Source organism: Amblyomma mixtum, chromosome 5 (assembly GCF_055824585.1).
Source record: "Amblyomma mixtum isolate Tamu chromosome 5, ASM5582458v1, whole genome shotgun sequence".
NCBI classification, from domain to species: Eukaryota; Metazoa; Arthropoda; class Arachnida; order Ixodida; family Ixodidae; genus Amblyomma; species Amblyomma mixtum.
Genome location: NC_143016.1, coordinates 289,929 through 316,919, shown reverse-complemented (window position 1 = coordinate 316,919; position 26,991 = coordinate 289,929). Strand labels below are relative to the sequence as shown.

Below are 26,991 nucleotides of genomic sequence, written 5' to 3'. Positions count from 1 at the left end.
TATGAAGCGGAAATGCATTTTATTATCCCATTCCACGAGAACCAAGCAACAAAATGCAGGAAGGTGCCCCTCCGCTGACAGAGTCTGCTTGCTCTTCCCAGCCAGCCGGACGGAAGCCCAGGTGGAAGCGGCCAGCTCAGTCGAGGATATCCCTGGACAGGTGCACAGGGCATTGGTTAGCAGTCACAATGACAAAGCATGCACTTGAAATGGAGCATGCTACTGCACTAGGCAAGCTACACATAATAGAGGTTACTGTTTCTAGAACATAACTTATTCTAAGTGAGTGCTGAGTGTTCAGGGCCGGAGCACATGACTTCTATTTTGTGTCCCCAGTTTGTTGTACTGTGATAATACCCAATAGTTGCACTGCAGTAATATGCTGATCTGTTTTCGTGTGTACTGTGTGTTAAACCTTACAGAGGTTTCTGTGACCATGCAAGTTACCATTAAGCAGTCTCAGCTAGGAAACTTACTTTTTCTGGTTATAATAAGTTTTCAGAAGGGGCCACGTTTTTGTAGCATCTCGGACTAGGGCATATGTTTTGCTGGACGGTCTCGCAGTTCGCGCTTCATAAGACAGAGCCCACATGCGATGCTCACTCGTGAGACCGGGACTTCCTGACGAGGCCGGGACCCCAAGAGGGCGGCAGGGAGGGCTGCAGGCGAAGTTGCTCTCTCAACTGTGCAGTGGCCAGGGCAAGGCGGCGTGACTGCAGGCAACACCACAATCAGCACAAACACAGTGAGTGAACGCAAGAGCCATGATAACATGTTGTGCCTATTCTACATGCTGCCATCTAAGCATCCATCATCAATATTAAGGGGAGACACTGCTTTCAAGTGTGCAGCATGCATTCAGAAATTCCAAGAATGTTGAACCAGTCTTTTACCACATATTGTACCTATTCTACATGCTGCCATCAAAGCATGCAATTCATCATCAATATAGAGGGGAGACACTGCTTTCAAATTGCAAAAAATGACCGAAAAAAAAATTGTTTTTTTTTTTAATTATTGTATATGCTCGTACACCTTGTTTCTATGCTGTCCCGAAGTTTCATTGCTGAAATCCACCGAGCAGTACTCTAGAAAAATTTTTCCATGCACTACGGTGGCACTGCATATCGGGGAAAATTCTAGAAAAAAAATGCTCATTTTTATCTGTTTCAGTTTTCTGATGCTCACCTTGTGCAGCAAGTTTCTTCATGACTGTTTTGTCTATTTTGACCCAGTTTACTCTGTTGCGCTTGCAGAACTCTGCCCTATGCAATGACATTTTTAATTTTTTCATTGACAAATTGTAGATTTTCAGAGTGACATCTTGTTTACAGTCTAGGCATGTCTATGCCGACTGCTTCGTAAAAAAATGAAAACAAAAGATTTGTGTCAGGAAAAAAAAAATTCTAAGAATGTCATCACGTGCAGCATGCATTCAGAAATGCCATGAATGTTGAACCAGTCTTGTACCATATATTGTCTAGTGTGCAGGCATTTCACAAGGTGTAAAAGGAAAAAAGTTGTATAAAAAAAAAGTTCTCAATATATAATGCTGAAATTTTGCGCACTTAAGTTTGAAAGCAATTACTAACATGCAAAAAAGTTTCCTAAAAATCCATTTAAAAAAAAAATAAGAAAGTTTGTGCACATGAACAGCTGTAGAAACAGCAAGCAAGGCAGAACCTATTGCCTTGGCTGTAGACAGACAGTGAAAGTATCCAAAGCAGCAATGGGCTGCACATTAAATTACAGAAGGCAACAGCGCCTCAGCATCCTGTTCACTACTTTAAGTGCACAAACCGAAATGTGCTAATGCTAGCTGAAGTCCCAAGACCAAGACGATGGGCAGAGTGCATCACAATGCTGAGTCACAGAACAGTGCCGAGACTGGTGTTATGTGCACAAGAGCAAAACGCTGCTCTGATTGCCACTGTCAATCCTTTTCCCGAACAAGAGTGACATGCCGGACATACACTCAGCAGTGCAAGTCGCCTTCTCTCAAGGCGCAAGAAACTTGCCCACCCACGAAGTGAACTGCAACTGGCAGAAAGGAACGGATGAGCAAAACAAAAGATTGTGCAAGCATATCCTGTGTGTTTTGCCAATGAACACTGCACCTTCAGATCAATTAGCTTCATGCGGTTACATGAAGGGAAAACTGACACTGCAATTGCTCATCCGTCATGAAAGCACCACAAGGTGCAAACTTCATGAGTGGCTTGGCTAATATTTGGCTGGCAATATAGACTCAGCTGCAGAAACATGGCTTCTTATTGACTTAAAACCCCAAAAAAAGCTTTATTCATTTTGCAACATGCCCAGCATCAAGCATTCACATGCACAAGATGTCCGAAATACAAGTGATAACTTACAATTTCAAGAAATTTGCTCAGCACACAGTGGGAGACCAGTTTTGTCTTTTCTGTGCCTTCATTAACTCGCGCAAATATAGTTTAAAAGCTTCTGTGATTGCACAAATACTCCTGCATTTTAATAAAAAATCGCTTGAGATATATAACCACCTGGACTTAAACTCTACACATTTGGATTGAGCTGCAGCCATATTTCTACGGCCAAATCCACATTTACAGCCAAACACTAGTGAAGCCGAGTAAGAAGTTTACACTTATCTAGAGAGGGGCACCTATTTTCCCACTAGGTAATACTGAGCAACTCTATGCTTCAGAATGCTGCAACGCAATCTAGTCGCCACTCCCATGATATCCATACTTTAGCCCAGAATAGTGTGTTTGCATGATCATGATGATAAAAGGGACCAGCCTGCTCAACGAAGATCTCCTTCTGTTGCGCCAACTGTCGGGCCCGCTCCTCCTTGTCACGCAGCCGAATTGCCGCTGCGTGCAGCCGCTGCTCACGGTCCGCCTCAACACGGGCCAAATTGCGCCGCTGCTCAGCCTCTCGCTCGAGCCGCTGGCGCAGGGCCTCACGGCGCCGCTCTTCCAGCCGCTGCTGCGCTACTTGGCGGGCACGTCCGTTGGCTGCTGCCTGGTACTCTGCCACCCGCTCCCGCCACACGTCCAGTGCAGCATCCATCTGGCGCTGCTGCTGAAGCACCTGCACGATTACCAAATGCCAAGAAGTGCAACACGGGCATGCAAACAATGGCTGCACGTCTTCCAACGATTAGTCAGTACAGGCACGGCGTTCGTTATGCAAATTTTCTAGCTTTAACTCAGCCAGGCATATCTGGACACTATTACAATTTCTCCCACATTACCAGCCATAATTTGGGTGTGGCACTGAACCCCACAAATCCAGCCTCTGCTGTCATTCGTAATCTTTCACCGGTGGTTCTGAAATGACTTTTTCCAGCCACAATTTGGCTGCGATGAACCAGACAAACCCAGAACCTGTCATCATTCGGAATTTTTCATCAGTTTTAGAACAAGCAACAAAAGATTTGAACGATGACAGATCGTGGATTTGTGGAGTTTAGCACACCCAAATTGTGGCTGGAAAAGCTGAAGAAATGGAAAAATAGCATCCAGATTTGAAGTATCTTAGAACCACGATCATTACATTCAGACTAACTATGTAGTTTGTCAGAACTTGAAAAGGCACCAGTGGAACACAAGGACACGGAAACGGGAAAGAGGTGTTTCACACAAACAAGTTGGGCAATGTAGTCCAGTCACCGCTCGTGTACCGCTCATGTGTTGGAGACATGTAGAGATATAATGGCATATTCTTGTGGATCTTTCTTTGTGATGACGATAATGAGGGCAGAACTTGTGGTTTTGGCAGGAATTTATATATTAAATTGGCAAATAAAGTCAGGCCAGAGCTGACAGTGGCTCTGGTGGCAGTCTGGCTATACATCCTGGAGCAGACCCACTTAAAAATAGGACTGAGTGCAACAGAGTTAGGTATTTTTCTTGTAAGGTACCTCAGACAGCTTAATTTTTATCTCTTGCAAATACTAGTCATCATTTCCTGCACTGTTCAGCTCACCTTTTTATCATTCTTAAAATGTTTTGAGAAGTAGACTGCAACTATTCCGATAGCAACACTGCCATTGGCAGTGCTTTTATCGGCAAAAATAGTTCTTGGTATCCGTGACATACCACCAGCTCTATTTTATCTATAGTTATTTGTAATAAGGGAGTAATTACTCATTGGCATCCACCCAAGCGCAGCCATACGGCTACAAAGGAAAGCTATACAGCTTTCTCAGAAACTTCGTAGTAAAAGAAAAATTCGTCCTGGTCCGGGGTTCGAACCCGGGACCACCGCTACACCGGAGCAGTCGCTCTACCAACTGAGCTAACCGGGACGGCAAGCTTATGGTAGGCAAACTTATTACAAATTTACTCCACCTTGGGGGATTCCCCTCAAACATTTGACCTATAGTTATTTATATCTACAGTTATCTATAGTTATCTATATATATAAGACCACCTCAGTGCATTAAAATAGTCTTAATAAGATCACTGCATCTCGGTTATTGTAATGCTCATTACTGCCACTGCCCGTCGTGTAGGCAGCAGACAGCGACTACCACAGAAAAAAGATGAACATTCCCATATACAAAAAGCACACTTTAGTTGTTCTGGCACATTTCTGAGCCCCACAGCCGAGTATATGTCTATATGGACAAGAAGTTTTCTATAGCAACAAAACAAATGTGGTTGAGAAAAGTTAGTGCACTGTCCCTTTAGGTAATTATTTTCAACTGCACGGTGCATCTGATCAATACTGCGATCGATTGCTGTGCTCTGCGCACCTGTCCTCGTCGCTCCTCGACCTGCTGGGCACTGCGGCGGGCCTCACTTTGTCTCTGTGCAGCCGCCTGTGCAACCCGTTGGGCACACTGCTGGTCTTTCTGGCGGAGACGCTCTTTCAGCTGACGGCGCCGAGCATCTTCCTCAGCCCAGACACGGTGCAGCCGCTGCTCTGGTGCTGCCTGCAGACACCAGAAGCTCTGCTTGAAGGCAGGGAAACAATGGTCACCTTCTAAGAGTCCTACAGCTTACACTCACAGTGACGTACGCCCCAGTAGCTGGAACCTGTTAGCATGGGTCAAAAATAAGAGCTTTTCTCTTCAAAACAAAAAAGAAAGAAGGGAAGGCAACAACTGAATCACGAACACAATGTTCGTCAGCCTCTAGTTATCCTCACTGTTACACAGGACTGCTCAGCATGAGACACTCCATGACAATGCAACACATTTTCGTGCAACCTAATAGCTCTACTCGATTCTTCATTGTACTCCCAGGAGTCAGCTAAGACGAAGTATTAAGGTAAAGAAAAATAGCCGCAGCTTACAGATGTTTGCCGAGATGAGCTGTTCCGCCTTTCTTCACTTGCTGAGAGAGCTTCACTATCCAGGAGCTCGCAACTGCTGCTTGATGTAAGGGCCTGACGACTTCGCCAGCGCTGCAAAGCGAGACTGCCGAGTGTCACACATAAGGTGGTCACATATGCGTGTCATGCACACAACTTGGCACACAAGCGCAACAGCATGAAGCTCTGTTCGGGATGCCACCTGCTACCATCAGGAAAATGACACGAAAAAGGTCAACATAGAAGAAATGGGAGAACAGAATCAGCTTTCCGACTTTACCACAAACTGTGAAAAGCTACAAACGTGAGGAAGTCTTTGTCGTCCATTAACCCAGAGAAATAACAGCATAACAGAATAACAGGGAGTGACCTTGCATGCTCAAGCTCGCTGCCCTGTGCACCGTGTTAATGCTTAATATGCGGCAACAACATCTATGCATCAGAAGAACTACTCATGTAGTGCTTGAGCAGCCTTTTATAGCTAGTTTCTGGTGTGCGTACGTTTTAGTACCCAAACATGAAGAGGCTGTAAGCATCTTCCTGTTCATATAACTGCCACAGCATTTAAAATTTTACCTGTTGCGACAACAAAGCATACTGCAGTTTATGTCAGTGGTAGACTCATGTAGTTCCCTTTTATCTTTTGCTAGTTCCCTTTTATTTCTAGTTTATCTTTTGCTGACTTTCCATTGCAAACGGAGCATGAACACAACTGCTCTTCCGAAAATGTTCCTCAGGAATGGGAAAATTTTTCTCAAGTAGTACCAAACACAAACCTCTAGACTCCACGAGGAAGTGTTGAAAAGGCATCCAATGCAGAGTTCCACCCTCCAAATAATATACCCCGCACAAGGTTTCTACAAAGGCATAGTCTTCTACATACGTGCACAGTTCACATAAGAAGTTAATTTATACAATCTGGTTACCTTAAACTACTAAGATGTAGAAAAGCCTAAATTACACTGCATTTATGTTCTGGTACCAAAACAAGGACAGTTTCCTTCGAGAATTCCAGTTTTTGTCTCTTATGTTCATGTTTGGTAACTATGATCTCTGTATACTAGCTGTAAAAGTTCAAAAAGAAAGTAAAAAATTACACAGAGAAACATCGCAACCATTTCTCATTTGCTTTGAGTCCTTGCAATTGACTATCCCCTTCAGGTGCAAATTATTGTCCAAAGGATGAAAGGGTGTTAAAATTTTCTGATTTCATTTAGAAGCATGCCAAAATTGCACAGTAAAAATTTCCATCCTCCAAAATGCGTAATTATGAAGTTTCTGTTGAACCCTCATATCTCTACATTGTGACAACACTAGTTTTAGATCCCAGTTAGGCTGCGTTTGATTTAATCCCATCAAAGGATTAAATCCAACACAAAAAGAAAAAAAAACTGCACATTTTAAACATTGTAAAGCACTCAACCTAGCAAAATAAAATACACACTGACCAGAGCTACCGTAAAACACGGAGGCGTCCATCTTAAAAGTTATTTTTTACATTCATTTCACATGCCTGACTCAAAATGGTTCCGTAGACAATTTCACATGCTTTGGCACTTTGTTACTGCGCCAACTTTTCTGCACAATGCGCCTTCGATACGGGAATTTAACAGCATGCAGGATGCGTGTACAAATGTACACGCAGCGCATGAATGGAGCTTTACTGTGGTAGAACAATATAAAGCCAATTTCATATTGTGATAGAAAAAACAAGTAGTCTTCTTGGCTACCTAATTCTTCAAGATATACATACAACAGTAGTTTTCCTCATGTAGTGAAAGTCCTAATCTTCCATTGAAAACCATACTTATTGCCAAGCTGTATGCAAACTTTCACAATGTTTTATGCTACAGAACTCATTCTAATTCCAAAAAAGACTGATAAACTCGTTACGGACGACTCTACATTGTGCAAGGGTGTGGGGTATCCTAGATGTCCTCAATGAGCCAGAATGTACCCTTTTGTGCACGGTCCTCTAGCTGCAGCAAATGAATTTCAAACCAATGCCATGCACAAAGCCTCGCAGTGTTTCACAAGACAAGGTTTAACGCAATGCATTTTACCACCAGGCAACAAAAGAAACAAAAAGGGATACTTGCCGAAAGAAAAAAACCAAAACTGAGAGGCCCCAAGGTTCCCTAACATGGGCTGCACAGAACAAAAAATTAAGCCATCAGCATGCAGCATAGACACAACACAAAAGCTATTCTTTTTACTAAAATGTTCAGATGACAAGATGGCTCATTCACATAAGCACAGCTCCCACTATCCATCAGACAAGAAGAATGGTGGGCGTTTTATAACAATCACTGCAAGATGCCTTGGCAAGCCTGAAACCACTGTTTCGAGAGAAAGCTAAATCATCCCACAATAAAGAACAGTACCTAAAAGGAATGACGTGCTCCTATACAGGCATGCTAGTCATGCTAACAATTCCAGCGGGATTCATAATGCCACAGCATGAAGCAGTCCACGGAGCACGGCCAAATTCAGTTTCAACCCAGCAGCGAAGATGCCCCACCTTGTCACGAGACTGCAGACTGCGCTGCTCTTTCTCCTGGTCCCAAGCACGGTGCGCTAAGCGGCGCTGCTCAGCTGCTTCTTCGTCACGCTGCCGTCGCTGAAGCATCAGCTGTAGCAGCTTCACGTCCTGCAATGGAGTCCCCTTCATTTGTCCTTCAACTCGCACACCATAATCCCTGCTTGTGCCTCAACAATCTAGGTTTCAAATTCAGAATCCATAAAAGCATTCTTGGTTGTAATGAACTTGTGGTAGGATTGCAGAGGACCACTGACTCAAGCACCTAGCAATGCATTCGCTTACTAGCACTAAAAGCTAAGCAGACACCATGCATGCAGTGTCTGCTTTGCTCTACTTCCACACATTGAGCATGCACAGCACTGCATGTGCTGTTCTTACCCACCCTTTCAATGACAGACTCTATGCAGTGGACCAACCATCAATAACAAAAGCAATAACACAACAATGGCAATGAACCATAACCTAGGGTAAAGAGTGCGACTAATGGCTTGACATGCACTGTTTGTGTGCTACCTTCTCTTGAAAAAGGCAAACCAGTGTCAGCACATTCAAAAGAACAGCAAAGAGTTTGCAGATGAGCAGTCTGAATTTGGGATTGCTACTCCAAATATCAGAACATGGCAAACCATTAAGATGCATTTTTTTTTCATGAACCTTACAGTGAAACTTGTTGCACAGTATGTCCTCATGCATAATACAACTCTCTTCATGATCATTTTGAGTATGTAAAAGATCAAACAATCATTTGCATACTGGACTCATTGTAATCATAATTGTTTTGGGTATGCAACATACGTCAAATTTGTCCTGCTAACAATGCTAATTATTAACACATACAGCAAAAAGCCATATCATATGGATGCCCAATGGGTGCAGTGATGATATGTTATTCAGCATGAGTGAGAGACAACCCCAAAAAATTAGCCACATCGCCTGATGAATGTGTGTACCTGTGCTAGTGATTTAGGCTGTGAATGTTGTTAGAACTGCTTGCTGGCCTTACTATGTGACAACACAACTCAGGAGCAACCTAAGCAGCACTCACTGCAACTCTGAAGTATAGCACTGACAAGCAAATTTCCAAGCATAACGACCCGGGTTCTTTTCAAAGCGTATGCTAGCATATGTTGCGAAACGCTATAAGCCTCTTGATGGCCTCATGCATGCTCTTCTAAAAAAAACCCTTCTCAACATTTCCCTAAATTCCTAGAAGCATGAAGTCATTTTATTTCTCGACATCACTACGCCTCCACCAAACACAAATTGAGCCTATTAGTACAAGAGGAGAACGTTACAAATTCAATTCCTTTACAGTTTTCAGTTTAAAGCATTCATGCACACATTTACAGGTGCCGTCAAAAGTAAATGGAAGGTAATCTTAGTAAAAATATTAATTTCACCGCCCTCATTTTATGCATGAAGGAATAAATATAATCAGCCAAATTGTGATTGTGTGAATTACACAGTGCACCAATAAATCTCGACCGCTATGCTTTGGATTCAGAGAAATTACATTTTTTTGACATAACTGCTTTCCATTCAATTTTTACGACGGGTGTATAGTCAGGCCAGAATGAAATGCAAACGCATATATGCTGTACTTTTCTACTTTGCAGCGAGACATTCCTTTACAACTGGCTTAATAATACATACTTTGCTAGACCCTTGTCCCAGAAACGTGTATCAGGTCTGTTGTACACTACACCTGAAAGCGTGCAGGCAAAATATTTTGCTTTGGTCACAGGCACTGTTCGCATTTCATTCCAGCCTAACTGTACAAGCGCACACTATATACGATAATTCTGGTCAGTAGTTTTGCTAGCTCCAGCAGTTGATGCACTGATCAACTGCACGTACAGCTTACCTAGCACTCCTGCTGTATTTTCCTTATCTTACAAGTCATGGTTAATAATTGAACTCCAGGTCAATTGCTTAGTAAGATCATAGGTCGTCGGGACATAATGGTTACCTTTGCAGGCAACGTAGACTGACCGACCCAGGGAAGCAGTGAAGATGGAACAGGAACCAGCGGTGCTGGATGTCGGAATGGGGAAGTGGGCGTTGATTTGCTGGCGGGTCGCCCTTCTGTGCTTGAGCCAGGTGTGCTGCCCTCGTCAGAGTCTCCCTTGGCAGAAGAACTTGGCTCACGGGTTGTGCTTGTTGAGTCATCCACACTGCCGTCATCTTCATCTGCATGACGGCGTACTAGCTGACAAAGGTGTCATGTTCATCCTGATAAAAACTGCCTCTTTATTACGTCACTGAAGCCTTCGTCTCGCAAGAAACCAGACACTATAAAATGTAACTCTTCCATGATTGAGAGTAGTTAAAAAGCTATGCTTCTTTTTCATAGTAAAATAAATGCCTTTTTTGTTTTTAAGTAGTACCCAAACAGTATTTTAACAACCATGTAGGCAAAATATTTTGTTATTAAGCCGAATTAAACTGAAAGTTTTGAACTCATTATAAGTGCCAACAGCCAAGCAATAAATCTCGTCAGAATGGCGAGACCCCCAGATAAATACAATGCAGGCCACACCCACAAGCAGTTCAGGAGTCCCTACTATGACATGACAAATTTAGAGGGCCCCTGACCTTGTATACTTTTGAGGCTATCTCTTCTCCCAGCATTGCTACCATGCTAAAAGTTGCTGGGGCACGCCACATGCAGTTGCACTAATGCATGTGCAGCACAAGCGATGTACCCTTAATTCTGGGCAAATCACTATCGTCACTTTGTACAAAGCTCGACACCATGTCTTTGATTGTCTTTCTCACGTTTTTCTTTTCTCTTGGGCAAGGATGCTGGCCAATGATGGCGCATCACTTCTGTGGTAACCATGATGCAACAGGACAGTATGTGAATCAAATGCACAAATAATCAGCATTTAAACCAATGCAAGGTTTTACAAAGGTGCAGTCAGCACGCCTGTCTATAGAGCTCGAACACCACCCTGTCGCACAAAGGAAGGAAAATTTTTAAGCAGGCATACGGCTCTGAGACAATGCTTGTGCTGAAACGAAGCGGCACGACAACTGCGCTGTATCAGCAATAGATGAGCTGAGGAAAGATTTCAGTTTGTTCCACAGCACATTGCTCCAGCACTCTACACACGTGTGCTGATGACTGTACATGGTCAGCGACCATTTATGTTATCGTAAGTCTATCATCACCATAATAAGCCATGACCACCACATCTTTGAACATTTTGTAACTGCCACACTTTTTCATTTTCTATAAGCATCCAGCACTACTAATTTCTAAGTAGCCCAACTGCCAGTTCTGCTACCACAATTCCCTCCTCGACAGAAAGTAATCACCAGCCCTTCAAAATTTTCTAGCGGCTAACTTTTCTGTTTCTTTTCAACAAGCAGAACCAAATGGTACAGTGCTACGATAGAGTAGTCTCAGGCGATACGCATCTGCAGTCACGGGCAGAAGTGGGAGGGATGGTGGTCTCAGCCCACACGATGATGGAGATCGAAGGGCTGAGTCCGGCCTTCCCCGCTCCCACGTTTACAAAGCCCCCGCGGAGAGCTGTGGAGTTCACGTAGTGGCTTAATGCTGTTCTCGGGAACAGCAGAAGGCTGCTTGCCTGACGACAGGAGAACCCCCAGCTGCCTAGTGCCGCTCCGTCGGTGTGCTGCACGGCTCCCGGGTGACAAGGACAGCGACCGACGGCGGCGCAGCCGGTCCAAGCGGATCAGGGCCTCCCGCTCGCGCCGGCACCGGGCCAGCTTAGCGATGCGCTCGCGCTCGGCCTGCTCGTACAGCCGCCGAGCCTCGTCGGGTGGGGTGTCGGGCGCCAGCTCCTCCAGGAACTCTTCGAAGAGCCTCGGCAACAGCTCGACCGGCTGCGCACAGCAGGGCGGGATAGTCGCCGGCCCAAGAGCAAGACACGGGTTCTACTCTCACCTTGACGCCTTGGTTGGCACATGCTTCCAGCGATCGCGGACTAGTCAGCACGTAGGGGCAGTCAGAAGCATCGGTCTGGTCGAAGTTATACAGGTTGAGATTCAAGTCGTGTGGACTGAGACAGTCGCTCAGCGACTGTGCTAGTAGATCGCAATTCCATTCGCTTGCTTGAGTCGTCATACCGTGAAGCCGGCGGGGCACTGCCCGATACAGGCGTGCATGGCGTAGCGGTCAGCAAAGCAAACCAGAGACGCTACTGGGCTCGAAGAATCCGGCGTTTGCGGATGAAACGGTCGTAAGAACGCAAGCAAGCATTGTTGGCATCGTCGACCACCGTCCTGACCGTCCCATAGTCCTCAGCTGGAGAAGGGCCGCAGACTTACCGGGCGCCACGAAGCGGCGAGCTCGCTGCGTGCACTCTTGTTGCACTTGTCTGCGCTCATATCTGTTTTCTTTTAGATGCTAACATAGACTTAAGAAAAGGGTGGTTCAGTAAATACATAAGCATAGCATGTTGTACTGGTAACGGGCACGTCAATAATGTACTTTCTTTGACAGTTAATTGACTTTTGTTTGTGTGTAGCGCACGCAACTAAAAGCGGACACACCCCCTACCGCTCACTCTCTTCGTTCTCCCGTTAGCATGCATCTAATATTTAACATATTCGCTATCAAGTATTCATATTTGCACAAAACTTGAAGAACAGAGCTGACAAATTGATCAACATGATTGTTATAATAGTGCGCTTTTTTATTTGTCGCCAAGGGTGCAGCGCCATGCAGCGCTAAAGCAGTAGTTAAGCTTCATTTCGCTCCCGTTAGGATCCGCCTCAGTCGCATCTTTCTCCTTTATCTTTCTCCCTGTCCCTCTATGCCCTGTCCAGTGCCTCACTGCCCTGTCCCTATTTGTCTAGGAAGTGGCAGTCTCGCGCGGCTCTCGTACTATCCCGCAAATTCCCGTTTGAGCGCCTTCAGAGAGTGCTTCCTCCGCTTCTTGGAGTGTCATGAATCTCAGTGATGGTTAGGACTAAGATGCGACTAAAATCGGTGCTTCTAGACTAGTATTTATTACATTAACAGAATTGCGCGCATTCTCGGCAGGGGCCCGCACCGCGCCCGAAGATGTCAAACTCCAAGTCCGGTGAGCAGTGCATGTGGACCACCGGGATGGTGGTGACGGCCGTCATTGATCCCTCCCGCGATGCTGGTGTGGTCGTCCCAGGGAAGGCCGGCAACGAGGAGACCTACGTGGTGGCCAAGTACGACTACGTGGCCCAGGGCAGCCAGGAGCTGAGCCTGCGGAAGCACGAGCGCCTGGTGCTGCTCGACGACAGCAAGCACTGGTGGAAGGTGCAGAACTCGCAGCGCCAGGCGGGCTTCGTGCCGTCCAACTACGTGAAGCGCGAGAAGCCGTCGCTCTTCGACAGCATCCGGCGCCGGGTGCGCAAGCGCAGCGAGGCCAAGCTGTCGCCGGCCTCGTCGCCCGTCGCCGCGGACGAGCCGGGCGGCGGCGGCGGGGGCCCGGCCGAGGCCTGCGGCACGGCCCTGGTCCGCTACAACTATGAGGCCAAGCAGGCCGACGAGATCTCGCTCGTCAAAGGCGGCCGCGTGCTTGTCATGGAGAAGTCCAGCGACGGCTGGTGGAAGGGCGAGCACTGCGGCCACCTCGGGTGGTTCCCTTCGAACTACGTCCAGGTGCGCCGATTGTGTCTGCCGCCGCGACAGCTGCACTTCCGCCTCCTCTCTCTCTCTCCAGCCCCCCCGCGCAGGGACGCCGCGAGTTGCCTTGCGGTCCGAGTGGAAATCGTTACGGCACGGCTTTGAAGTGTGGGCCTTAAGTGAAACGGAAGCCGCATTTCACACGTCTTGGCGGCACGCGTACCCTAGTGTTGTCACTCGTTTTCAGCGTTTCGTTCATGCAGTCTTGTGCCAGTGGTTTCCGAGTGGTCTAACCTCTTCGCTGCTGTGTTGTGTCACGTGACTGCGTTTACATCTGTAGTGCCATTAATTTGCAGGCAGTCAGAGGTAGTGTTTGGGATGTGACGTGTGGCAGTGCAAGCTTCTGGACAATAACTAAAACTCACTTCAGTTGTTAGTCAACGCATTTTGTGCAGAAGAGTGTTTAGGAGGCTGAGCTTTACACTTTGCTGCTGCTACTCATGAAAACTGAAATATATAATTAGTTTTGAGGAAAGGAAAGCCACACTAACCATCTCACTCTTGGTGGATGCCTGAACTGTGCTGTGAGGGGAGGGGAGAATGAAAGAAGAGACACAGAGGTGGCTTAGTGGAGGGCTTGGGATTAATTTTTGGCCAGCTCAGATTCTTTAATGTGCTGATATTACACAGCACATGGATATCTTTTCATTTTGCCTCCATCGAAACCCAGTCATCACCACCGGCATTTAATTCTGCATTCTCATACTCAGCACCACAAGCACGCAGCCAAATGAGCTGGCACATTTCATTGAAATAGACAACTGTAACTGCTGCCATTATTGTATAGCACGTGTCATTTTGTTTATGGGGATGTAATAAGAATTTAAAACGACCGAGAACTGACTTTTAAAGGTAATAATATAATAACAATAATAATTGGTTTTTGAGGGAAGGAAATGGTGCAGTATCTGTCTCACATATCAGTGGACACTTGAACCAGGCCAAAGGAAGGGAGGACGAAGAAGGGAGAGAAAGAGGTGCCGTAGTGGAGTTCTAATTTCGACCACCTGGGGATCTTTAATGTGCACTGACATCGCACAGCACACGGGCGTCTTAAGATTTTGCCTCCATCGAAACGTGGCCGTTGTGGTTGGGTTCGAACCCGGGTACTCCGGCTCGTTGGGTGAGTGCCTTAACCACTGAGCCACCGCGGCGGGAAGATCCAGTATTTTTTTTCCGTTATGAAGAACTTAATGTTCAAGGTGCTCAATTCCACAACTGTTGCGCTATAAATGGAGTAGAAGATTTTTTAGAATAATTTTTTGTCAGTGGATGCACCCATTTTTATGTATCCCAATGCTGGAAACCATATCAGCAAGCATAATACCAATTGCATGCTGGCAGAAGTGATGTATTAGAAACTATTAAAGTCCCAGTTACCAGACAGTAATTAGACAGCTTTAGTAAATTGTAGCATCCATCTGAGTTTCCACCACAGCTAAAGCTGTTATTGGCCAGTCTTGAGTGAATAACATTTCGGAGAACTTGCTTCATGTGGTTTCGGTTCGGCGTACCTCCACTGGGATGGCACGCAGAACCAAAGCGCCGAACTCAGTGCCACGTGAAATTTGCTAAACAAGCACTATGGCGTCAGCACAAAGGGGAGCTACCATGAGGCACGTGAAGATGGGTACATCTGGCAGGTGTCATGGGGTCACCGCTTAAAAGCAACAGCTGTACAACAATGTAATCGCAGTTAAAAGCAGCACTTGGAGGCCACACATATAGGTCTTGCACCCCACAGTTACATCGGCACCGCATGTAGGTCGACTCCCCCAATTTCCGATGGCCATTTTTGCAGAACGTTGACACAGCTTTAGTGAGCGCGACAAAGCTCAACTCATCCTCTCTTCTTTTTTCATGTAATGGCTTTGTGTGTTAAAAAAATATGTGGTTTTAAAAATGCCTATTGTGTCGTTAACCTTGTCCTGTCTGCCAGAAGTATTCGAAATGTTTGCGTCGAAATTATTCGAAGAAAATTGATATTCGCTTCCAACCATAAAACCACTACTCACACATGCCTAGAAATTAGGAGCTTGCATTCAGGACAAAGGCGCTGCTACTGCCAATGGCACTTATGGCATGTACTTCATCTAATGTAGTAGTCTCACTTCTGTTTGGTTAGTGCCGCAATGAGTGACAAAAGATTTCTTCATTGCAGGAGGAAGCATCAAGTCCGGATGAGGCTGCCACCCCTACAGATGGCCCTGTTGTGCTGGAGACTGTGGTGGCACTGTACAGCTTTGCCTCACAAAATGAGGAGGAGCTCAGCTTCACCAAGGGCGAGCAGCTTGAGGTGATCGAAAAACCCGAGAACGATCCTGACTGGTGGAAAGCACGTAACCAATCGGGTGACACGGGTCTGGTGCCCAAAAACTATGTGCAGGTAGGTGCATTCTTTCCACTTTGTGTCTTGACATTTGCAGTTAGCAGTTCCACATAAAGTGCTGTGAGCCTGATATTTGCAGAAAACATATTGCTTTTGCTCTTTCACATCATGAATTTCATTGTTTCATAATCATTGTCTTCTGAAGCCAAAATGCATGCCTTATAACTAGGGCCATTCATTTTAGTGTTTATTATTTTTTGGCTATGAGAGGAAAGATAAGATCGAGTGCTGTTTCCAGCTCGAATTCAGGTTTTTCCGGGTTATTTTTTCAGCAAAGATAATTGACAACAGTTAAACCTGGATATAACAGAATTGAGAGAAGTCCACAATTTTTCATTACATTCAGTTTTCATAGGAAGACTCGAAAGGACTATGTAGAATGCATACCAAACTGAAAAGTTAACATAGGTGAAATCACCTAGCAAACCTTCGCAGTAAACCTCCATTATTCAAACTAGTAAACACTGTGAAACACTTTGTGGTAGTGCTGATAGCAAAACTGTACAGCAGCCTACCATCTCTGCCACGGCCCACATGATGCCGCCATGCATTGGGAGAGGAAAGGGGGAGGCGTCCGCCTCTTCCTGCATGTCTCCTCTCTCGTTTGGTCGGCCACTATTTCCCTAGGAAACGGGACTATTTTTGTCTTTGCCTCACGTTGCCGGCATCCCCCACCGTCCCCTCTCCCGCCATGCACTTGCTGTCGACGGCGGAATCGTGAGCAACCGAGCAGTGGCAATGGGATAGCAACCGAGCAGGGCTGATGGGAGAGCATCCGAGCAGTGGCAATGGGAGAGCAACCGAGCAGGGTCGATGGGAGAGCAACCGAGCAGGGGCGATGGGAGAGCAACCGAGCAGTGGCGATGGGAGAGCAACCGAGCAGGGGCGATGGGAGAGCAACCGAGCAGGGGCGATGGGAGAGCATCCGAGCAGGGGCGATGGGAGAGCAACCAAGCAGTGGCGATGGGAGAGCAACCGAGCAGGGGCAATGGGAGAGCAACCGAGCAGGGGCGATGGGAGAGCATCCGAGCAGGGTCGATGGGAGAGCAACGAGCAGGGGCGATGGGAGAGCAACGAGCAGGGGCGATGGGAGAGCAACGAGCAGCGGCATGGGAGAGCAACCGAGCAGGGGCAATGGGAGAGCAACCGAGCAGGGGCAAATGGGAGAGCAACCGAGCAGGGGCGATGGGAGAGCAACGAGCAGCGGCTATGGGAGAGCAACCGAGCAGGGGCAATGGGAGAGCAACGAGCAGGGCTGATGGGAGAGCAACGAGCAGGGTCGATGGGAGAGCAACCGAGCAGGGGCGATGGGAGAGTAACCGAGCGGTGGCAGTGGGCGCGTACTGCTTGTCCCCTGTCTACTTTGCTGCGTCCTCTTGTTTTGCGCTGCTTTTGAACATGGACTGTTGTAGTGCCTCTTGTAGTTGTAGTGTAACTTTGTAAAAGTGAAAGCTATGGAGATTGCTAGGTTTCCTGCAGAGGGTCCGATCACACTGTAGTGCAGCATGTTGTGTCAACTGTGTTCACTTATTATGACTGTAGACATTCCTCTCATGGCGGTGCATGTTTTGTCATTGTGAAAATTGTGCATGTTGTGGCCCAATTTCAAGAAATTCTCCGCTAGCTAAGAGATAGTCGGCGTAGCGAGTTCACTGCATCTAGGGGTTGGAGTTTTCAGTTTAAAGGAGCTCTGAAAGAGGCTCTCAATAAAGTACCAGTATGCCTGGGATGCTAAAGGATGCTGCTCCACGTATATCCTTCAGCAAGCATTTTTTTAATGCACTTTGTAGAAGCTGAGTTTTTTGTGGTCCAGATTTGAATTTCAGCGTCTTCTTAGTCAGTGCTCCTCCCGTGGCTGCACCGCCAAAGCAAACCTCTTTTAGACATAGTCGACTGGCCGTCGCCATGGTAGCTTTGCGACGTCTCCGAGAATCTCTGAACAGGCATGCGCAGGAGTGTGAAACGGAGAAGGGTGCAAGCATGATAAAGTTGCCGGAAAGGGCTTGCCAGAAAGGGCTGCTGCTTGTAGAAGTGTATTATTTGGCTGAAGTGTTGTGACAGCACAGTGCAATGATTGAGCGAGTTTATGTACTCTTCTCAGAAGATGTTTCAGAGCCCCTTTTCACCCCCCCCCCCCCCCCCCCCCGCCCCCCCCCCCCAGAAAAAAAAAGGTAAAAGTGAGTCGAATTGCATTTTGTGTATGTGGTTTTAACAGAAAAAGGTCAGTATCTTTGACATGTTCATCACAGCTAGCTAGCTATTAATAGAAGTCACACTCAGTCATAGGAGAAAATCAGCAGCGTTCGGAAGCCAGGGCCATGGTGAGAAGGTTGTACAATTGTACTAAGTAGCACAGCTTTGCGTTTTGAGGTATTACTTCGCTACCTTGCACAACTTTGTAGATAGGGAGGCTCCAACTCATAGCGTCTGCTAGTGAAGCGCTGTTCATCCACTGCCATCGCCCGCTTAGGGCAGGTACTTTGTTAAGCACGTTTTTCCACTTTACATAAGGGCAGAAACGTGAAATGTGGAAATGTGACGTGAAACCATGCATAAGCGTCGTAAAAAAGCATCATGTTATGGCGGCCATGGTGGTTCAGCAACAGTTCAATCGCTGCCATCAACACACAGACCACATGATGCACCACCCTCTCGCTTAGCCAACATGACAACCCAGGTTTTAGAAGTAAACTTCCACCCTCATTTTTGCTTGACGGCTCCATCATTTAACTTTTGTTTTAATGGCGATAGCTTTCCTACAAGCACTAGTAAACTGGCTGCTAGTGCTGGCAAAGAAAGCCAGGGCACACACTAAATGACTTTTAACCGTTCAGGAGTACCTGATTATATTACTGAAAAAAACGAAACAGTAATTCAGTTGTAGGAAATATTATTCTCTGCAAAAAAAAAATGCTTTCTGAAGTAAGCACTGAAAAAAGTCGACCAAAGCTGGGCCTCCAGCTAGGCTGCATGGCAGGCCTTTGGTGCGCACACAGATTTGGGATTTTCTTCTACTTTGACAATTGGGCAGGGAACTGAGATTTGGCTGTTCATGTTCGTGAGAACAGCAGCAGGCAGCTTGAAAGAGCGTGTTTAATTGCACTGAACACCTAATGTTTCACGCTAAGTATCAAGGCTCTTAACACTCTTGAACTCAGTTTTTCTAAACACCTGACCATATTTAAGTTCATTCCTGTGCCTTGAAGCTATTCAAACAACTTTAGACAAAACGAAAAAAAGACAATTCATTACGTTGCTGGCAGCGGGTATAAATGGTAGTTTTTGAAGGAACTTTTTAGCTCATTTTGAATGCAGTTAGTATTCTGGAAGGCATTGACTAATGTGTTGATTTGCATGTGACAACTGCTTTGTAAAATTTTTAAGAGTCGTCATCAGCCTGATGATGATCAATTGAATGTGGTTAGTTGCATCCTGCTGCTGGCACTGCTCTGTGTAGTACACAAAGGCTGGCTGGAAACCAGTTCGGTGTGGTTAGACGGGTTTGGTGCCATGTTCCAAAGAGATCTGGGCACGGAGCTTTTAGAACAGTGCCATTAAGGGGTCCTAAATGCCTAGAATGCTCATAAGTGCTTGGCTGCAATGTCATGTCCAGGTGGTGGTGGCGCCCACATCGACGACAACCACTGCGCCATCGACACCAGTGCCGCAGCCTGCCGTGGCTCCACGGCCTGAGCTGCATGCCAAAGAGTGGTACTTTGGCAGTATCTCACGCTCTCAGTGCGACCAGGTGCTCAACGACCATGCAGTTGATGGGGACTTTCTCATCCGCGACAGCGAGACAAACGTAAGGCCACTTCATACTGGCGGGCAGGCCATTCACTTTAAGACCCTCACTTTAACTTTTAACGTCCTCAAAGCGGTTCTGAATTTGTGTACAGCATGCTGCTATCTGTTCAGAGTGCCAATGTTTATGGGTAGTTTTGGGTTGTGGAAATACTTTCGTAAGAATCTGGTGCACAGCTGAAGCAAGATGAAGTTTTCGTACTAACAAAGTTGGAGAGCTGCAGTGGTCAGCGGTGACTTTTTTTTTGCATATCCAAACAGGTGAATATGCTGGCCAACCAGCAATCCAGAATTCTTCACCTTATGTGCAAAATAGGGCATGTTTCTGTGAAATAAAAAATAGCATGAAAGCTTCGAGTTCAACTAGTTAAGTAAAACTGCATTGATATGTTCATGGTTCATAACACTGATAATCACAGGCATTAGAAATGTCCCATAAAGTTGCAGTATATTTATCCCGGTTAATATGTTCCCGGATGACACGGATTTCCTAGCTGCTGCATTGAAAATTTATACAATTCTGGTCGTAAATACGTAGCAACCAACTGCTGATGTGCAAACATACAAGTGGGCCGAACATGAGAGCATGCGACGTGAAAAGCTGGATCGCAGCGCCAGTCACCAGCTGTGGTGGCTTCTCTGCGGTGGCTAGGTGCAAAGAGCAGAAGCACTAGGGAAAAAAAGAAAACGGTGCATTAGCATAGGAGAGAGCAGTTTTTGTGGGGACGCGACATGAAGAGGAGAAGCGCTGCAGTTTCTCCGTGGCATAAGGTCAAATGGGTGAGGAATCTGAGAACTGCAGTGATGCGCTTACACACAAGCGGGCCGGGTCTGGGGAACGCGTGGAAAGCAAGAAAGCTGCAACGGACAGCCGCCGCAGTGGCTTCTCCGCAGTGCACGGGTGGTAGGGGGTGAAGCATTCAAAAATGTCGAAGACTTTAGCCTTACTTTCGCTATTGCCGTCGATGGGCCGGATGCGCTGCGAAGTTCCATTTGTTGGTTGGTTGGTTGGTTGGTTGGTTGGTTTATGGGGTTTAACGTCCCAGAGCGACTCGGGCTATGAGAGAGGCCATAGTGAAGGGCTCCAGAAATTTCGACCACCTGGGGTTCTTTAATGTGCACTGACATCGCACAGTACACGGGCCTCTAGAATTTCGCCTCCATCGAAATTCGACCGCCGTGGCTGGGATTGAACCCGCGTCTTTTGGGTCAGCAGCTGAAAACCATAACCACTGAGCCACCGTGGCGGCAGAATTCCGTTTGTGCTTAAGACTGCACAAGCGCGAACTCAGTTCTGCGAGCGCTAGGAAAGGAGCTGTTCGGACCTTGTGCCAAGAAAGTGAAATTGTCAATAAATGCTTTTGTACCTCTTTCAACTGTTGCATTTCACAAAGTTAGGCTTGTTGCATCATACCTCTTCCCGGGTAATATTTATTTATTTATTTATTTATTTATTTATACAGAATACCCCTAAAGGCCCTCGAGAGGGTATTACATAGGGGGGGGGGGGGGGGGGGGGGCACAGGCAATTGAACAGAATAAAAAAAATACAAATATAGAACTAACAACAAAAGCACAAATGAGACACTTTGCATGACATGTAAGTAAGCAAAAGAATCAAAAGAATGGCAGCGCGGCAAAGAACGAAAATTACTGCAGTATCAAAATTATACAAACCCTGCAAAAAAGGAAGCCATGAACAAATAAAATAACAATGTATGCGAAAAGTTAAGCAGTAGTTATTGAAGATATAAGTTTAAAATATTTATCAGGATCAATGGTGGTTGCGATATGTGAAGGCAGAGTGTTCCAGTCAGATATTGTGCGTGGTAAGAATGAATGCGCATAGATAAATGTTGTGCACGTGAAACGTCTAACTTTAAAGGGATGATCACGGTGGTCAAAAATCGAAGGAGGCAAAGAAAAAAAAGTCGTTATGAAGTGATGGATGATGATAAAGTTTATGAAAAAGTGATAGTCGGGCAATTTTACGGGGGAGACATAAATCCTGATGACCTGCGCGTTTCTTTAAGGCTGTGACGCTGGTGTTACGTGAATAATCGGAGTAAATAAAACGAATGGCGCGGTTCTGCAATGATTCAATGTTATTTATTAGGTAAGATTGGTAAGGGTCCCAAATAGCCGAGGCATATTCAATTTTAGGTCGAATTAGAGTGGTATAGGCATGAGCACGGAGGTGAGGAGGAGCATGCTTTAGGTTATGTTTTAAGAGACCTAATGACCGATTAGCAGATGCAAGCATAAGGTTAATATGGTGGTTCCATGCTAAGTCTGAATGAAGGCGAAGTCCTAAGTACTTATACGTGGTGACTAGCTCGAGTGAGCTATTATTTAAGGAGTATGCTGTTTGAATTCGAGACATTCGGTTAGTAAAAGACATCAATTTAGTTTTTGAATGATTAAGTTGCATAAGCCAGGTTGAGCACCATGCTGTTAATGAATCCAGGTCAGACTGAAGGGATTGGCAATCGGTGTTAGAATAAATTTTGCGATAAATTACACAATCATCAGCAAAAAGTCTGATATGGGAAGAGATGGAATCTGGTAAATCGTTGATAAATATTAGGAAAAGTAAGGGGCCAAGCACACTTCCTTGTGGGACGCCAGAGTGTACTTGGCTGAAAGACGAATTGTGGTTATTGACAGTTGTAAATTGAGACCTGGAAAAGAGAAAATCTTTAACCCATGCAATGACAAGAGGGTGAATATTAAGCAGTGCTAGTTTCAATAATCACCGGTTGTGAGGTACTCGTTCGGCTCTTGAAACCAAAACAGCACGAGAAATAAATTTGATTATAAATTATTCACCGGTGGTAGGGGAACAGCACTGTATAATAATGCTTTACGAGTCATTACAAAGAAGAAAGCATGCTGTTTCTCTTGCAGGAAGGAAGTTTGGTTTCTCATAAATATTATTTTAAATATTAAACAAGTATTGCTGTTCATGCAAGAAAGCAAACTTAAAAACAAATGGCTCCAAATATCTATTGGTGGAGCATTATAAGACTATAGACACCTAGTTTTAGTTGCATGTTTCTTGCTTTCAAATGATGCAGTAGACATTAGAATGCATGGTTCATGTGGTCTTTGCCTATGACGGCTAAATAATTTATCTTCATGATGCTGCAGCTGTCTTCGGTTTCATCAGCCAAATGATGGCTGTGACGTGTTTTGAGTGTTTAGGTCATGTGACACACGAAAAACTGCAGTATAATCAATGAAATATAGGCTTAATTCACTGCAATGCTTAGGCAGCCTGCTTTCAGAGCTGGAATGACAGCAGGTGATATATCACCAGTTATGTTGCATTCTGTTTTTGTGCCTCAAATGACCTAAATACTCACAATATCACAGCCATTGTTCATTTGATGAAGCCGAAATTGAAACAGCATCAAGAAGAAATTCAGTTAAAAATTATTTAGCGATGTTAAGTGAACACCACATGGTGAACCATGTATTCTAATGTATAACGCATTGTTTGAAAAAAGAAAGCAAGCAACTAATATCAGTTGGCTATGGTCCTTTAAAATCACGCTGATGCAGCAGCGAGTTTTCTGAACTTTTCTCGCTCCCTTGGCTTTTTTAGGTGCGACTTTCATGTCTTTCCTGGATTTTTTTCTCTATCTTGCTTTTTCTCGGCTGGTTTGTAACATTTAAATCACTAAGCACTTCGAGGTTTAAGGAATCCATTTCTGTGGAAGTATGTGAACTGATTGATAGTTTGAATGGCCAAAGCTGACAGTATTTAAGACTTTGACACAGAACATTAACTGAAAAGGAGGGAACGTGTTGCAAATTTGGAAAGTGACCTCTCTGAAAACTTGAAACCAAAGCTTGCTCATTGTGAATGAGAACTATCGGAGTGAAGACCAGATGTGTCATGACTTGTCCAAATGAAAATGACACACCTGTGTAAAATCGCCGACAATCATTGGTGGCTTTTGCAGGTTGGCGACCTCTCTGTGTCCCTCAAGGCACCGCAGCGCAACAAGCACTTCCGCGTGCACGTGGAGGACGGTGTGTACTGCATTGGTCAGCGAAGGTTCTCCAACTTGGACGATCTTGTGGAGCACTACAAGCGGGCGCCAATTTACACCAGCCCAAAGGGGGACAAGATGTATCTGGTGCGGCCCTTCCGCAAGCCCTGACCCCAGCCGTGCTGCCGTTTTTCTACAAGGCCAACCTGGCTCCAGTTTGTACACGTCTGTCCTACTTACTAGTCAGTGCCGTCGTGCTTGTCCGCCATCGTAAGGTCTCCAATGCCTGGCTCGCTCGGGCTGTGCCGGCCTCTCTCAACCACTTGGTGCCCATGGTACGTCTCGTGTAAGGGCTTGTTGCGTCTTTGCTGACGGATCAGGGGCTGCAGCATAAGCAACAGCACAAAGTCCATCTGTGCTGCTTTGTGAGTGTCATGGGAGACTCGGGGCCTCTTCAGTGCGGCCTGAACTGGCTACACTAGCTATGAGCATTGCATTGCCCCAGCTTTACTCCTGTGCAGTGCACATTCAGTGCTTGCAAAACTTGCACATGCTATACTGTGTGGCCTGCCCAGCCAGGTAGTGGTGCAGGGGGCGTTGAGTGGTGTCAGTAAGTATGGAAGCAAAGCGTGACACCGCCTAACTAGTCTCATCTAGTGCAAGAGAAAGGCTGCTTGATTAGCCCAGTTTGGTGTATGCCAGCTGAGGGATAATGTGGGTGCTGAGCAACTAGTATCATGCTTGAATGTGTAACTACTGAACATTGCCACCAACAAAACTTCTCATAGCCGCCATGCTTCTAAACATAGCACTGTGGTTGGTCAGACTGCCTTTGCTATAGATCAGTGTGTTGCTGGCCGAGGGGGTGCTTTCTTGTACCAGATTCTTTTAGCACAACCAAATGAGACTAGATGCTCAGAATTATTGTCATCAGGGTGAGTGAGCTGCGAAGAACGCAGCCCAAGGGGACTGTCTTCCTCTACACAGGCTTGCATTACTGGCAACATTTGCACATGGTAATGCAATTACCGAGAAGCAAGCGAAGTCAGTGCAGTGCAGTCTCTTGCTTGGTTCGTGAAAGGAATCTACATCCTAACAGCACAACAGTGGTGTAGGTACTGACCAGCTAACTGCTAAATTATTTCTGGGTGAGAACATGCAAAGCTCGCACTTAAGTGTGAAAAGTTTGATGGGGCCAAAGATTTAAAACCTCTTGGACAACAAATTAACATCTCTGATGTCACAGTGGGGCACTTATTCATTACCTTTATGACAAGTGATGCAGGCCTTACAAGTGTTTCTGTGGTTGCTATTCTTTGTGCTGTCAGACAATCTTTCACGTCTCAGATGGGCACTTTGAAACACAGAACTCTTGCTCAAGCGTTATCATTTTTTGGCATGCACTACAATGCTCATTCTTTGGCTCTCTTGTAGATTACAGCTTCCTGGGTTTTCTTTTCCATCTGAAAAAGTTATGTGACCAGAGTATATTTTCAGTCCGCTCACAATTTGTTGGCACTGGAGTAGAAACTCTGAAGCCGGCGTCAGCCAGTCACGATTGTGGTCATGTCTATGCACTAAATCCCTTCATACACGCCTCTACTTGTTGATTCCCTATGTGACATGTTCCTATACGGCGGTTCTCTACACTGTGCGTACAGTAGAATTTTTTTAATTCGAACCTTTAATTCGTGCTGGTTTGTTCCTTTCAGCATGAAGTGTATTGAAAAGGCACCACTCAGTTTGAACTCGATTTATTCAAACAAATTTCAATCCCCTCCAAGGTCACAATGGCAGTCGACTGTAGCTTCATGGCACACCCTGCTATGGCAGAGTGTCGTCCAGCATAAAAAAAGTTTGTTTATGGTTACCATTCCTGCATAATGCAACATTCTACAAGAGCAGCTTGCAGTGGTGAATATATATTTATTCATTTTTATACGCTTTAGAATATTTCATAACGTCAGTCATGATGTCACCTTGCTTGCAACAGTACTAGTTTTTATTGTTGCACAACGAGGATGCCATGAATATACGTAGCGTAGTGCAGTGGTGTTCAGTGCAAGCATAACTTTGCTGTGCTGTACACAGGGGGTGCCACTTTCCTCATGTCCTTCCCTCACACTCCTCCGTTTTTCTGCAACAATGCTGCCAACACCGCAAAAAAAAGGAAAACTTGCCTTTAAGTACTGTCACACTAAAACCAATCTGTTCATGAGGTCAGCTACCGAGTTCGTATAAATGGATGAGCTGTGACGGGTATGGAGCATAATAGGGTTTCCAATATACGCACTATTTTTTCCACACACTGTCTCTAGCGCGTAAGTATGGCAAATAGTTTCCACTTCAGTGCCAAAATGTTGTGAAGTATAGATTGTGTTTTTTTTTTCTTTTGCTTTTTTATATCATTGTACAGATGTGTTCAGAAGATAACGGTGGTTGCTATGTTGCAGATGTGCAGCAAGCAATGCATATCTTTTGAGCAGTGACAGTGCACATAGTGCTCCCGATTTATGCGGTAAGGCCATATCATACCATCACCAAAAGGATGTGCTGTGCCCTGCAGCAAGCAGAATGCTGGAGAGGGCATTCAGTGTGACACTAATTGCAAATTACCCAAAAATCTCCTCTCTTGCCTGAGTGTTATTGATGCAGTGGTTGGCACAAAATTATTGAACGTTTGTGTGCTGTCAGAGTTAGGGCCAGAATAATTTTTAAAACTGTGGAGATTTGTTAGCACTGCTTTAGTGTGCATCTGGGGGTAAACTTACTACTCTTCGCAGATGAAATGGACTAAAATTTGTACTAAACACTTGACCTCAGTTCCAGCACTGAGTCTGCAGTGGCTATTCAAGTAAACGATTCAGGGCAGGGCTGGTGTAGAATGAGCTACACTCTTGACCGGAAGAGCAGCAGCAGCAGCAGGAGGTGCAGCTTACATGCACAACCAGAGCAGGCCAGTCATCGAGATCTGTACCCCTTCCCCCCCGCTCCCCCTTCCCTCCGCTGCGGCAGCCTGAACATTCCACACAAAGGTCCCACAGGCTGCTGGAAGCGCAACGTGAGCAGCTAGGCCTCCCGCGGCCCATTTCATCTCTGTCTGCCTGTCTGTCATCCAGCGACACTCAAAGGCAAGGCAGTACACAAGGCTCTTTAAATGCTCTAACTGCATTTATGAGGCTGTCTTAATTTATTTGATGGACTGTATGGGGCTGTGTGACAAGGTAATGATGAGCAAAGCATGTGAACGAGTAACATTTATTTTGCTCTGTGTGACTTGAAAGGGTTGACGACTCTGAATAAAAAGTACAAGCCTCTG

The 26,991-nt window shown here is 45.7% G+C and overlaps 2 protein-coding genes across 4 annotated transcripts; one reads left to right on the top strand and one right to left on the bottom strand.

Annotated features, from left to right (window-relative positions):
• LOC149341059 (uncharacterized) lies at positions 1-13,504 on the bottom strand. 2 transcript variants are annotated; one of them, XM_089542891.1, is made up of 9 exons: positions 11,763-13,504; positions 11,443-11,701; positions 9,816-10,036; positions 7,826-7,954; positions 5,287-5,397; positions 4,745-4,924; positions 2,782-3,063; positions 604-713; positions 1-152 (listed from the first exon to the last, which is right to left on the bottom strand). In XM_089542891.1, the coding sequence occupies exons 1-9, from the start codon at positions 11,940-11,942 to the stop codon at positions 137-139; spliced, it is 1,488 nt and encodes a 495-aa protein (XP_089399017.1). In that variant the 5' UTR covers positions 11,943-13,504; the 3' UTR covers positions 1-136. The 2 variants fall into 2 exon arrangements, with proteins under 2 accessions (XP_089399017.1, XP_089399015.1); XM_089542889.1 differs by having other exon boundaries at positions 2,782-3,075; positions 11,763-13,501.
• Positions 12,648-26,991, top strand: dock (SH2/SH3 adaptor protein dock). Of its 2 annotated transcripts, XM_089542893.1 has the most exons (5): positions 12,650-12,903; positions 12,985-13,457; positions 15,643-15,867; positions 19,484-19,675; positions 23,643-26,991. In XM_089542893.1, the coding sequence occupies exons 1-5, from the start codon at positions 12,885-12,887 to the stop codon at positions 23,841-23,843; spliced, it is 1,110 nt and encodes a 369-aa protein (XP_089399019.1). In that variant the 5' UTR covers positions 12,650-12,884; the 3' UTR covers positions 23,844-26,991. The 2 variants fall into 2 exon arrangements, with proteins under 2 accessions (XP_089399018.1, XP_089399019.1); XM_089542892.1 differs by having other exon boundaries at positions 12,648-13,457.

Bases quoted from the DNA above. Each gene is read 5' to 3' on its own strand.
- LOC149341059 (XM_089542889.1), bottom strand. From the start codon at position 11,942: ATGACGACTCAAGCAAGCGAATGGAATTGCGATCTACTAGCACAGTCG. The intron at 11,702-11,762 runs GTGAGAGTAGAA...TGCTGTGCGCAG, and splicing joins GTGCCAACCAAGGCGTCAAG to CCGGTCGAGCTGTTGCCGAG. The intron at 714-2,781 runs GCTGGTCCCTTT...TGTTGCCTGCAG, and splicing joins AGGAGATCTTCGTTGAGCAG to TCACGCCGCCTTGCCCTGGC.
- dock (XM_089542892.1), top strand. From the start codon at position 12,885: ATGTCAAACTCCAAGTCCGGTGAGCAGTGCATGTGGACCACCGGGATG. The intron at 15,868-19,483 runs GTAGGTGCATTC...TGTCATGTCCAG, and splicing joins TGCCCAAAAACTATGTGCAG to GTGGTGGTGGCGCCCACATC. The intron at 19,676-23,642 runs GTAAGGCCACTT...TGGCTTTTGCAG, and splicing joins TCCGCGACAGCGAGACAAAC to GTTGGCGACCTCTCTGTGTC.